Source organism: Hyla sarda, chromosome 6, assembly GCF_029499605.1.
Source record: "Hyla sarda isolate aHylSar1 chromosome 6, aHylSar1.hap1, whole genome shotgun sequence".
NCBI classification, from domain to species: Eukaryota; Metazoa; Chordata; class Amphibia; order Anura; family Hylidae; genus Hyla; species Hyla sarda.
Window position 1 is genome coordinate 105,906,573 of NC_079194.1, and position 12,402 is coordinate 105,918,974.

Consider the following 12,402-nt stretch of genomic DNA (forward strand, 5'->3'; position numbering starts at 1 on the left):
ACGTAATTACAATGTAGCCTGTTATACAGTCAGGAGATATGGTCACTGGATATTGGTCTATGTACAGTTGTTTTTATTCAGTATTAGTATGGCGGTATAATCCAGTCACTATGTAGGGGTAATGTGTAGTCATGGTGTGGTGCAATTATTTGTACCTTGCATTAGTTGTACAGTGGTGTGATTGGTCTTTGTATAATGATTTTTGTTTCATAACCGTATGATGGTATTAATTAGTTACTACAGTAGTATTGTATCATCCTGGTGTGGAGGTATTGTTTTATTAATCTTTTTACTCCCCAAACCTTAAGAAAATCCTGAGTCTGAGGAGTAGATGTATACACCGTATGCATCCTCACTCACTCCCTCACTCTCACAAGCCTTGCCCAGGGTATTGCCACCCCGTGCTATGCCACTGCCTAGACCCAATACAGGATAGGGGATAAGAGGTCAGATCGCAAGGGTCCTGCTGCTGGGGACACCCACAATCTCTCATGCAGCACCCACCTGTCTTAGCTGTACGAAACGATGATTGCTCCGTGTCTGAAGACTCATGACCCCGGGGCCAAAGTATTGCAACATCACGCCCCCTCCCACAGACATGCATTGAGGGGGCAGGGTGTGACATCACAAGGGGGCGGAGTCGTGATGTTGCGATACTTTGGCCCTGGGGTCATGAGTCTTCAGACACGGAGCGATCATCGCTTCGTGTAGCTGATACAGGTGGGTGCTGCATGAGAGATTGCGGGGGTCCCCAGCGGCAGGACCCTTGCGATCAGACATCTTATTCTTTAGACAGGAGATAAGATGTGTTATGGCTTGAGTACCCCTTTAACTAAGGCAAAAATCCACCATTTCTACCATATTTTACATGTTGCTTCTTTTTCGTTTGGGCCAGTCTCTCACTGAAGTCGATGGAAGTAGGTTATTTCACAGTGACACTGTGTGGTTTTTGACACAGTTCAATGCGGTTTCCAAACCACAAAACCATTCGCTTGTTACCAGTGTGTAAACATTTATCCTTATGTGTTTTTTTTTTTCTGTTAAGTTATATTATATCAGATGAAGCTGGGATATCATTAGGTAGCAAGCTGTATATATTTGTAAGGATGTATAATGTGTAAAGAAAGTATCTGACTTCGTCCTCTTGTAATGTTGATTAAAATTAATGAAGTTTATTTTAAAGGTATATTTACACAACATTCTTCTGTGTGTATTTTTGCGTGCATTACATCCCGAAAGACGTTTGTAATGTGCATCCTGTTGGTTTCAATGGGAATACGCATCAAAGTTCACACTATGAACTGCGTTGTATATATACATCTACAACTAAGCACCTGAGTGTGCGAAACGCGTCAGATTGTGTCCTGCCTTAAGCGTGTGAATAAAGCCATTGACATATTTTACCTGCATCTTCCTGAGTGCCGGACGTTTTTTCCTGTGTGATATATATATATATATATATATATATATATTCTGATGCACAATACACCAGAATAAATCACATGTCACTTATTCAGCACATACTTCTTGTCAAAAGTGCATCAGAAATGCAGGACATGGACTAGTTGCATTAAATGGGTATAATCTGTGTCTAAAACCCCACCAAAAGTGCAGGCAAAGAGTCCACTTATGCATCCGAAATCCAAGTCCAAGGCAACGTTGAGAATTTCTGCAGTGCATATTGCATAATTTTTTGCTATGGGAAAAAAATACACCATGGGGGAGATTTATCAATACCTGTGCAGAGGAAAAGTTGTCCAGTTGCCCATAGCAACCAATCAGCTCACTTCTTTCATTTTGCAGAGGCCTTGATAAAAAAGAAAGAAGAAAAATGATTGGTTGCCATGGGCAACTGGGCAACTTTTCCTCTGCATCTCCACACATCAGTTTTTACAGACTTACATCTCCAAAACTGTAGAGGCCTGGCCAGCTATTTACCACTACAAACTCCAATTCACGCTATTTAACCGCCTAGATGCTGCTGTATTTTTCTGTTAAGGTGGATAGGAGAGAAGTGATAGCCCTTCCAACATGTATTTTTCTTCTGTCCATAGGTTGTAGGAGTCGTGTGCAAGTCACCAAGTAATAAACCACTAACTGACTGAAAATTGTACTTATATAGGCCATCATACATGGCTTGTCCCTTGTGTAACAAATTATTTTCATGCCATTCAGTTTGGTGTTGAGCCAAGTACACAAGACTCCATATCTTAATGTTCTGTTATTTCCTAAACAAACAGAAAAACAAACAAAATATTCTAATTCCCAGAATTTCATTCATTTGATTGGTCTCAGTGGAACCATCATCTGTCTAAATCCGTCCCTTAAGCGCTGTTAGTTCTAGAAACCATCATGGCTGTCAGCCAAGACCAGCATCAACAGACCAATAGGAAACCCAAGTGTCATCCAAGGCTGAAATAAGAACTTCCTATTAGATGACCCCAGTGATGATAGTTAATAGCATTTTGTTGCTGCTGGAAATGTTAGAATAAAAGCAGTTTACAAACATTCCAGTATTTCCTGCCCAAGAAGAGTAATTTTTGTCATCCTAAATATTTATTTTACTAAAGGAGATTTAGCAGTTGGCAATTCACACAATCAATGCCCGATAAAGCGAGACGCCAAACACTGCCATCGATTTCTGCTTCTAGTATGTGCGCTTACATTCATTCCAGTTGTCTGACTGTGATTTATATCGCTGGATTCTAATTACAAGGATTTTTTCTGATTTTATAAAGAGAAAAGATAAGGTCACTTTGTGTGCTACTATAGGTAATCCATGTGACCATAATGTGTGTCTGCAATTATAGTCACTTTTACAGGTAGAAATACAGAATAAATTTAAAGCAGCACTATGGGGAAAGTTATCAGCACAAACTAAACAGCTACTCTAGTAATTCAACAACAACAGCTTTCTCCTTAAAGGGGTACTCCGCTGCTCAGTGTTAGGAACAAACTGTTCTGAACACTAAAACCGGCAGTTGTGACGTCATAGTCCCGCCCCTCACAATGTCACACCCCACCCCCTCAATGTAAGTCTATGGGAGGGGGCGTGATAGCTATCATGCCCCCTCCCATAGACTTGCATTGAGGGGGCGGGGCGTGATGTCATGAGGGGGCGTGGATATGACATCACAAGCTCCCGGTGCCGGCTCCAGCATTCGGAACAGTTTGTTCCAAACGCTGAGCAGTGGAGTACCCCTTTAAGCAAGGAGCCCTTTGTTCCAGCTGTAGTATTTTTTGACTACACGTTAGATTAGCCAAAGCCCACAGCTTCTTATGTGTGGACTGGAAGTCACTTTTAATACTCTTCACTTTGGGATGCTTGATATCAGTCGCATAGAAATGATTAGTAAAAGCAAGTTCTGGTCCAAGCTGCAGGTGTATTCACCTGCCACATCACCTGCTGCTGCTAATCCGATTGTGCCTTATACCTACTCCCCACCGCTTCCTGGTCTCATCTTACTGGCTGAGGCAGGTCACCGTCATGACCAGTATTTGGCTGAGTCCTATTGTTAGGATGGACACCAGGAACTGTTGAGAAGCAGAGACCGGACACTGGCAGTGGATCGGGCAGGTGAGAATATCTTATTTTTATTCTTATTCCAACCTGACCACTCTCAAAAATGCTGGACAATGGCTTTCATCTGCTGTCTAATAGTCCAGCAATACATGAACAAGTAAGAGAAGGCACTATGTAAAAGTCAAGACAACATTATTATATTTAATGATGACATTTACAGGGTGCCTAGAAGTTCTCCACATTTGTTTACAAGTATGTTTCTTTCAGATGCCCTTCAATAGTTAAGACAGAGGCTTAAGAGCCCATAACCACATTTAGTGACATGGCAGCCTGCTATTTCAGCTGTTTATAGGCACAAGAAGAAGGTGGAGCTTAGCTTTATATGTGTTATCCTAGAAAGTTATGCTATATAAACTCGAAAAATATGCCTTCACTAGAAAATCATTGGAGATCCCACCAATGGAACCTCTACAGACCACCAAAATAAAGAGGATGCTTTTTATTGTGGTACTCCACCAGCTTCTGTGCATGTGCTGCAACTCAGCCCTGTCTTCTGTTTAGTGGGGGTCCTTGTGGTCAGATCCCTGCCTATTAGCAAGTACAAGACGTAACACATACCAAGACTGTAGGGGACTCTTGCGATCACCTTGAGAAAGCAGCTTCTGTGAGTCAAGATCACAATGACCTCCAATCTCACCTTCCTGTAGAAAGTCTTCTTTAAATCTGTAAAAGAGAAAAAAATTAAATAAGAATTTATAATACAGTTTAAATTTATGCACACTCTTTTCTGAAGTCCAACAGCAGGACCCCTAGTAGGCCGTCATTTTTGATCATCTGAATCAAAAAAAAACCTTGAAGTGCTATATAACTCAGAGGGACATATGGTGATGGTGGGGAGGGGGTTAAACTGTTATCTTGCAGTCACCTTAATGCACAGCTGTTAGGTACAGGGCCAACTTGCACTTCATGTTAGGCTTTCATCTAATGCAGAAAATGTGTGAAAGATATAGAAAGGCAGCAGAAACAACAAAGCTTGCATGGGTAGGATGCATATATTCTATATTTATATTACTACATATTGCTCTAGAGGTTTCATGAACAGGTACTACAGACCTGTCTTGTGATCGTCTAGGTTTTCTTAAGTCTAAATAAAGGTTGGTGGTTCTACAGTGCTGAAGATGGCTGGAACAGGCCAATAGAGAGTCTCCCTGTTAAAAAAAAATAATAATAAAATAAAAATAAAAAACACACAAGTCGGCCAGTCTGCATTATAATTCAGTAAAAGCAATACACGTGGGAATACAGACCGGCTGACGTGGATGACAGATCACTTGTGCTTCAGCCAGTCGCTCCATAATATAACCAAAGTCTGCCTGTCTCCAAAATACTTCTTGAGCGCCCTCCAAGTTTCTTGCCCTAGTGGAATAAGATCACATTAATCATGAAATAACTCCTAAAGAAATTATTTATGTTACCTGTTATATATCATTAGAACATGCCAAGATATCAATACATCTCTACTGTGCGCCTGGAAGAATAAAGAAAAAAATGTTTCTTGGGAACCTCTCACAAGAAATAAACAGAAAGCAAGTCCTTTTTATTATGTATGCCTTAAAATAGCTGAACGTATAAGTGCAATAGCGCCCCCAGAGTTGGAGAGTAAATTACCACGCGCCCTTACGCACCTTCCTCTCATGATGTGCTTAACGCCTATACACCACAGACTACCAATGAATATGGCCATTTAAGGGAACCTGTCATCCCTTTTGTGCTGCCCAGCTTCTGCCGCCCTGACCGCCTTGATTGATAGACATCTCCCTTTACCCAAACAAGTAGAGATCCATCTATATGTGCTAGTGGAGTGGTGCAGTAGAATCCCATTGAAAACAATGTTAGGCTGCTGCATCAGATTTTCCGTAGTGTGAATTGTCCCTGTCACGATTCGGCTGGCAGGAGGTGGATCCTCTGTGCCAGAGAGGGATTGGCGTGGACCGAGCTAGTGGACCGGTTCTAAGCAGCTACTGGTTTTCACCAGAGCCCGCCGCAAAGCGGGATGGTCTTGCAGCGGCGGTAGCAACCAGGTCGTATCCACTAGCAACGGCTCAACCTCTCTGACTGCTGAAGATAGGCGTGGTACAAGGGAGTAGACAGAAGCAAGGTCGGACGTAGCAGAAGGTCGGGGCAGGCAGCAAGGATCGTAGTCAATATGGCAATAGCAGGAGGTCAAGTACACAGTATGGACAAACACAGTAAACGCTTTCTCTAGGCACTAAGGCAACAAGATCCGGCAGGGGAGTGCAGGGGCAGTGATCAGATATAGTCTGGGAGCAGGTGGAAGCCAATTAAGCTAATTGGGCCAGGCACCAATCATTGGTGCACTGGCCCTTTAAGTCTCAGAGAGCTGGCGCGCGCGCGCCCTAGAGAGCGGAGCCGCGCGCGCCAGCACATGACAGCAGGGGACCGGGACGGGTAAGTGACCTGGGATGCGATTCACGAGCGGGCGCGTCCCGCTGTGCGAATCGCATCCCCGACGGCCATGACAGTGCAGCGCTCCCGGTCAGCGGGACTGACCGGGGTGCTGCGGAGAGAGAGACGCCGTGAGCGCTCCGGGGAGGAGCGGGGACCCGGAGCGCTAGGCGTAACAGTCCCTAAATAGTTTTAACGTGTTGTGGCATAGGTTAAAGCAAATGATAGGTTAAAACAAACATTCATTTCAGACAATTTTTCAGGATAAGCTGTCATGTATGTGTACATAACAAATTACACTTTTTCTGGCCATTATATAGCCTTTTTCACCCCCATTTCAGTTGCCCGAGTTATTAAGTTGCGACTTGCTGCTATGATGCCTCCCATACACTGAACTCACACACAATGAGGGTATACTGCTCCCCTATATCTCTATAGCATCCCTTAAAAACAGCAGTGTGGAGAACATTATAGTCCAATACTGAACAGTGTAAGCTGTGAATACAGCACTGGGGGGAAATCTTACATTTACTAGAGCTTTAAGCCGAGTCTCTTAAAAGGGTACGCCACTGCTAGAAAACATTTTTTTTTTTTAAATCAACAGGTGCCAGAAAGTTAAAGGGGTTATCCACCATAAGGTGATTTTAGCACCTACCTGTCAAAAAGTAATGGACATGCTTAGGAAGGATCTGCGCTTGTCTTTGGGTTAAATGGCTGTGTTGGGAGATTACTATGAAGCTTTGGCTTTCTTTTTGTGAACCTTAGTATTTCCTGTTGAAGTTCTCTTTTTTTTACTACAAATCCCAGAATTCCACTTTCCTACCTCCCACACATCATGCACCCCACCCATTGAACAACAAACAAGCTGGATTCAATGAATCGTTAATTTCTAATGATAATTTGTTTTCCCTTAGTCCTAACAGTGGCACATATGGGGTATTTTGCCCCCGTGGAACTGGTTAGGACTGGTGGAATTTTAATGACACTTAGCAAGTAATTAAGTCTTTAGACCCTTCCACCCTCTCCATATAAGGGGGGGGGGGGGGGAGAAACACCCAGCCACCTTGTGTTATAGCAAGTAAAGAATAAACATACAAAAATATATAGGGAGGGATTGCTGTGCCACTGTTAGGACTAAGGGAAAACAAATTATCGTTAGGAATTAATGATTCTCTTACGTCCTAACCAGTAGAACATATGGGGATTTAGCAAGCAGATACCCCCATGGGAGGGCACTCATACCTGGCGGAGGATAAAAATGTCCGCCCAAATGAGGAATAGCTAGCTATTCTGGAATCCACTATATATGAAATAAAGGTGGAGTGAGAACTCCAAGTAGCTGACTTACAGATGAGTTCCAAAGGAATTGAGCTTCTCTCTGCAAAAGAAGTAGCTACTGCTCTAGTAGAGTGAGCTTTAACAAATTCAGGGGGCTCCAGACCCTGAGAAACATGAGACTCCCGAATAGCTTCCTTTATCCAGCGACTGATAGTTGGTTTGGAAGCCTTGTGGGTCTTATGACTACTAGAAAAAAAGGATAAGAAGGTTTTTATCCTTACGGAACTCCTTGGATCGATCCAAGTAAATCCGAAGACATCTCGATATGTCGAGACTGAGAAGGCCTCTGTTTTCTTCCAAGGAGGGGAGTGGAGCTAACACAGGAAGATAAACAACCTGGTTGATATAAGTAAAAATTGGCACTTTAGGAATGAAAGATGGCAAAAACTTCAAAAGAACCCGGTCCGGGAGGAACTGAGTATAGGGCTCAAATGCTGAGAAAGCTTGGAGTTCTCCGACTTGTTTTGCAGAGGTAATGGCCAACAAGAAGGTAAACTTCAAAGTGAGATATTTAAGATCCCCCTCCTCCAGAGGCTCGAAGGGGGGGGATGATAACCCCCTGAGCACGACTGATAGATCCCATGCAGGGATAGGTCGAATGATTGTAGGCTTGATTCTAGAAGCTCCTTTAAGGAATCTTCTAACCAGGGGATCTTGAGAAAGAGACCTGTAGAGGAAAGCTGAGATGGCAGACACTTGCACTCTTAGGGTGGAAGGAGATAACCCCTTGTCTAGTCCATCTTGTAGAAACAGAAAAACTGTAGAAGTGGCAGGATTCTTGGCAGACAGTTGGCGTAGCTGGCACCAGGATGAGAATATATTCCATATTCTTTTATAGGATCTTGACGTAGCTTCAGATCTAGAGTGCGACAAGGTCTTCAAGACGGCCCCTGAAAGCCCTTCTACATCTGGAAGGGACTGGTCAACCTCCAGGCTGTCAGGTTGAACATTTGGAGATTGGAGCAGCTGTGAGTGTCCCCCGACACTAGTGCTTGCTCTGGGGGAAGCCTCCAAAATTGACCTCGACTCATCTGAATGAGCTGGTTGAACCATGCTCTTTTGGGCCAGTATGGAATGATGGCTATGACAGAGACTTGGTCTTGCCTGATTTTCATCAATACCCTCAGAATCAAGGAAAATTGGAGGGAAGATGTAGCCTTAACCTCCAAGGGATTGACAGTGCATCTACCGCCACAGGATTGTCCTCCCTGTAAAGGGAGCAAAACCTTCGCACCTTGGCATTGAACCTCGTTGCCATGAGAACGATCTTTGGCATGCCCCACCTGAGCGAAATCTCCTTGAAGATGTCTGGATGAAGAGACCACTCTCCGGTAAGAAGACCTCTGCTCAGGCAATCCACAATCACATTGTGAGTGCCCCGGATGTGGATGGCCGACAAATGGGTGAGGTTCATTTCTGTCCAATCCAGAATCACACCTATCTCTCTCAGGAGACTTTGTGACCTCGTGCCTCCCTGCTTGTTGATATATAGAACAGCCGTCATGCTGTCTGATTGAACCTTCACCACCTTTCCTTGGAAGTAAGGCGCAAAGTGGAATAGGGGTGACCAGGACCCCTGGACAATTTTGTCCAACAAGTGCGCTCCCCAGCCTACAAGGGATGCGTCTGTGGTAAGTATGATCCAATCGGGTTGAATCAGGGATCTGCCATCCTAGAGATGATTCCACCATCTAAGAGAGGACCGGACTAGAGGAGGCTGGGAGTGCACGGAATTTAGTCCCTCCGGACTGTGATCCCACTTGGCTAATACTTTCGCCTGAAGCGGACGTAGGTGCCATAATGCCCAAGGAACCGCTTCCACGGTTGCTGACATTACTCCCAACATTCTCATTAGATAACGGAGAGTTACCCTCCTGGGAACTAAGAGAGATTGGGCTGTTTCCTGAACTCGCAGCTTCCTATCGGGAGTTAGATGAATAGTCATGGCTACGGAGTCTATCAGGAACCCCAGGAATCTCACTGAGGTGGCTAGTTGAAGATTGGACTTGTTCCAATTGATTATCCATACTAGTTGATGGAGGAAGGAAACAGCTGTTTGAATATGTTGGGACAGGATCGCTTGAGAAGAGGCTCTGAGAAGCCAATCGTCTAGATAAGGGACTATACATAGTCCCTGAGGTCTTAGAGATGCCACCACAGAAACTACCACTTTGGTAAAGGTGTGTAGGGCCGAAGAAATTCCAAATGGGAGGGCCACGAACTGATAGTGCTTTAACACTCCCTGAATTTGGACAGCAATCCTTAAGAATCTTCTGAACCCAGGATGGATGGGAATATGTAGGTAAGCATCCTTGAGGTCCAAGGTTGCCAGGAAGTCCCCTGGCATGAGAAGATTGATGACAGACGGTATTGTTTCCATCTGGAAACATTTGCGTCTGATAGACCGGTTGAAGAACCTTAGGTCTATTATCATTCTCCAGTCCCCAGTGACTTTGGGGACCAGGAACACAAGAGAATAGATTCCTGCCCCCTGCTCCTGAAGAGGAACCTCTTCTAGGGCACCCTTTTGGAGATATTCTAGGATGTAAGCTTCCAAAACTGTTTGTTTGTTGGAAGGTAAAAGTCTGGTCCTGACAAACTTGTCTTGAAGAATACTGTTTGTACCCTTCCAAAATTATCCGAAGGACCCAAGGGTCCTGAATATGAGCTTCCCAAGAAGACAGGGAATGCTGAAGGCAGTCGCCCACAAGAATGGAAGGGAGTTGAGACACAACAGGAGCACTGGCAACAATCTAAGAGCCTCTGAGAGGCCCATAGTCAGGGCGCCGAGGACTTTCAGCCCATGGAACCCCTGGAGCGTCTGGGTTTGGTTTTGGGAGCCAGACCTGGCTCCGTACCTTCTCCCTCGACCACGAAAGGACTGCTGAGGAAGAGATTTCCCCTTCCTATGAGACAGCCCCTCCATAATACGGTCGAGTTCGGTCCCAAACAGAATGTCAGGCTCATAGGTTATAGCAGATAGAGTATGCTTAGAGGACATATCTGACCTCCAAGGTTTAAGCCACAGAGGGCGACGGCCGCAACAGAGAGAGCCATGGATTTGGCAGCAATCTTTAATTGCTGAGGAGAAGCATCACAAAAGGAAGTCAATCGCTAAACTAGCGGTCTTACAGGAGGCAAGCATGTCATCTCTTGAGACCCCCTGGTCCAAGTCAGACTGGATTTGAGAAAAACGGTTTCTCAAAACTAGCTACCTCAGTAGAAGAAATAGCTACTGAGGCAGCAGATGAGGCAGTAGAGTAAGAGCGCCTAAAGGTGCAGTCGGCCTTGTGGTCCATCGGATCCTGGAGACTCAAACCATCATCAGATGGCACCTGGGTCCGTTTGGATAGTTTAGAGATGGACAAATCCACCTTAGGAATTGGTCCCCAGGAAGACACCTGGTCCTCCTGAATGGGAAACATACTTTTAAATCGTTTGGTTAAAACGGGACCTTTCTCTGGTTTCTTCCACTCTGTCTTCATCAAAGACAGGAGGGAATCATCTGCTTTAACCCCTTAAGGACCGGGGTTTTTTCCGTTTTTGCATTTTCGTTTTTTGCCTTTAAAAAATCATAACTCTTTCAATTTTGCACCTAAAAATCCATATGATGGCCTATTTTTTGCGCCACCAATTCTACTTTGTAATGACGTCAGTAATTTTGCCCAAAAATCTACGGTGAAATGGAAAAAAAAAATCATTGTGCGACAAAATTGAAAAAAAAAACGCAGTTTTGTAACTTTTGGGGGCTTCCGTTTCTACATAGTACATTTTTCGGTAAAAATGATACCTTATATTTATTCTGTAGGTCCATACGATTAAAATGATACCCTACTTTTATAGGTTTGATTTTGTCGGACTTCTGGAAAAAATCATAACTACATGCAGGGAAATTAACACGTTTAAAATTGTCATCTTCTGACCCCTATAACTTTTTTATTTTTCCGTGTATGGGGCGGTATGAGGGCTCATTTTTTGCGCCGTGATCTGAAGTTTTTAACGGTACCATTTTTGCATTGATAGGACTTTTTATTCATTTTTAAATGATATAAAAAGTGACCAAAAATGCACTATTTTGGACTTTGGAATTTTTTTGCGTGCACGCCATTGAACGAGCGGTTTAATTAATGATATATTTCTATAATTCGGACATTTCCGCACGCGGTGATACCATATATGTTTATTTTTATTTACACTGTGTTTTTTTTTTTTTATTGGAAATGGGGGGTGATTCAAACTTTTAATAGGGGAGGAGTTAAATGATCTTTATTCACTTTTTTTTGCAGTGTTATAGGTCCCATAGGGACCTATAACACTGCACACACTGATCTCCTATGCTGATCACTGGTTTCTCATAAGAAACCAGTGATCAACGATTCTGCCGCATGACTGCTCATGCCTGGATCTCAGGCACTGAGCAGTCATTCGGCGATCGGACAGCGAGGAGGCAGGTAGGGGCCCTCCCGCTGTCCTGTCAGCTGTTCAGGATGCCGCGATTAGCCGCGGCTATCCCGAACAGCCCGACTGAGCTAGCCGGCAACTTTCACTTTTAGCCGCGCGGCTAAAGGGTTAATAGCGTGCGGCGCCGCGATCGGCGCTGCGCACTATTAGAGGCGGGTCCTGGCTTCACTATGCCGCCGGGCCCACCGTGATATGACGCGGGGTTACTGTGTAACCCCGCGTTATATCAGGAGAGCAGGACCAAGGATGTACCGGTACGTCCTTGGTCCTTAAGGGGTTAAAGGCCCTAGGCCCCTTAGAGGCAGAAGTAGAGGTTTCACCCCTGTCAACATCATGGTCCCCCGACCTGATGTATCTAAGTAGCCGCTGGGTCTTTTCAGGAAAGAACATGTACTGGAATTTGTCCTCTTCCTCAGACGACAAAGAATGGGAGTCTTCCCGAGCAGCTTCCCCCGACACCTCCATGGACCTAGGTGGGGACGATGGTCTGTCACGCTTGGAGGACACAAGCTGTTTCAATTCTTCAATGGAGGCCCCCATGGTAGACATGTTGGATGAGACGAAGTCTTTCACCCAGACGACCATGGTCGGCTCTTGCTGGGCTTGATTTTTAG

General features: G+C 44.5%; 1 protein-coding gene across 2 annotated transcripts in view; it reads right to left on the reverse strand.

The window, feature by feature from the left end:
• Positions 1-12,402, reverse strand: part of EOGT (EGF domain specific O-linked N-acetylglucosamine transferase) — a 50,568-nt gene that overhangs the window by 25,111 nt on the left and 13,055 nt on the right. For both annotated transcript variants that reach the window (XM_056524580.1, XM_056524579.1), the window contains exons 4-6: positions 4,831-4,939; positions 4,637-4,731; positions 4,142-4,246 (exon numbers count right to left, since the gene is read on the reverse strand). In XM_056524580.1, the coding sequence (XP_056380555.1) occupies positions 4,142-4,246; positions 4,637-4,731; positions 4,831-4,939 (309 nt within the window). The remainder of the gene's footprint in view (positions 1-4,141; positions 4,247-4,636; positions 4,732-4,830; positions 4,940-12,402) is intronic.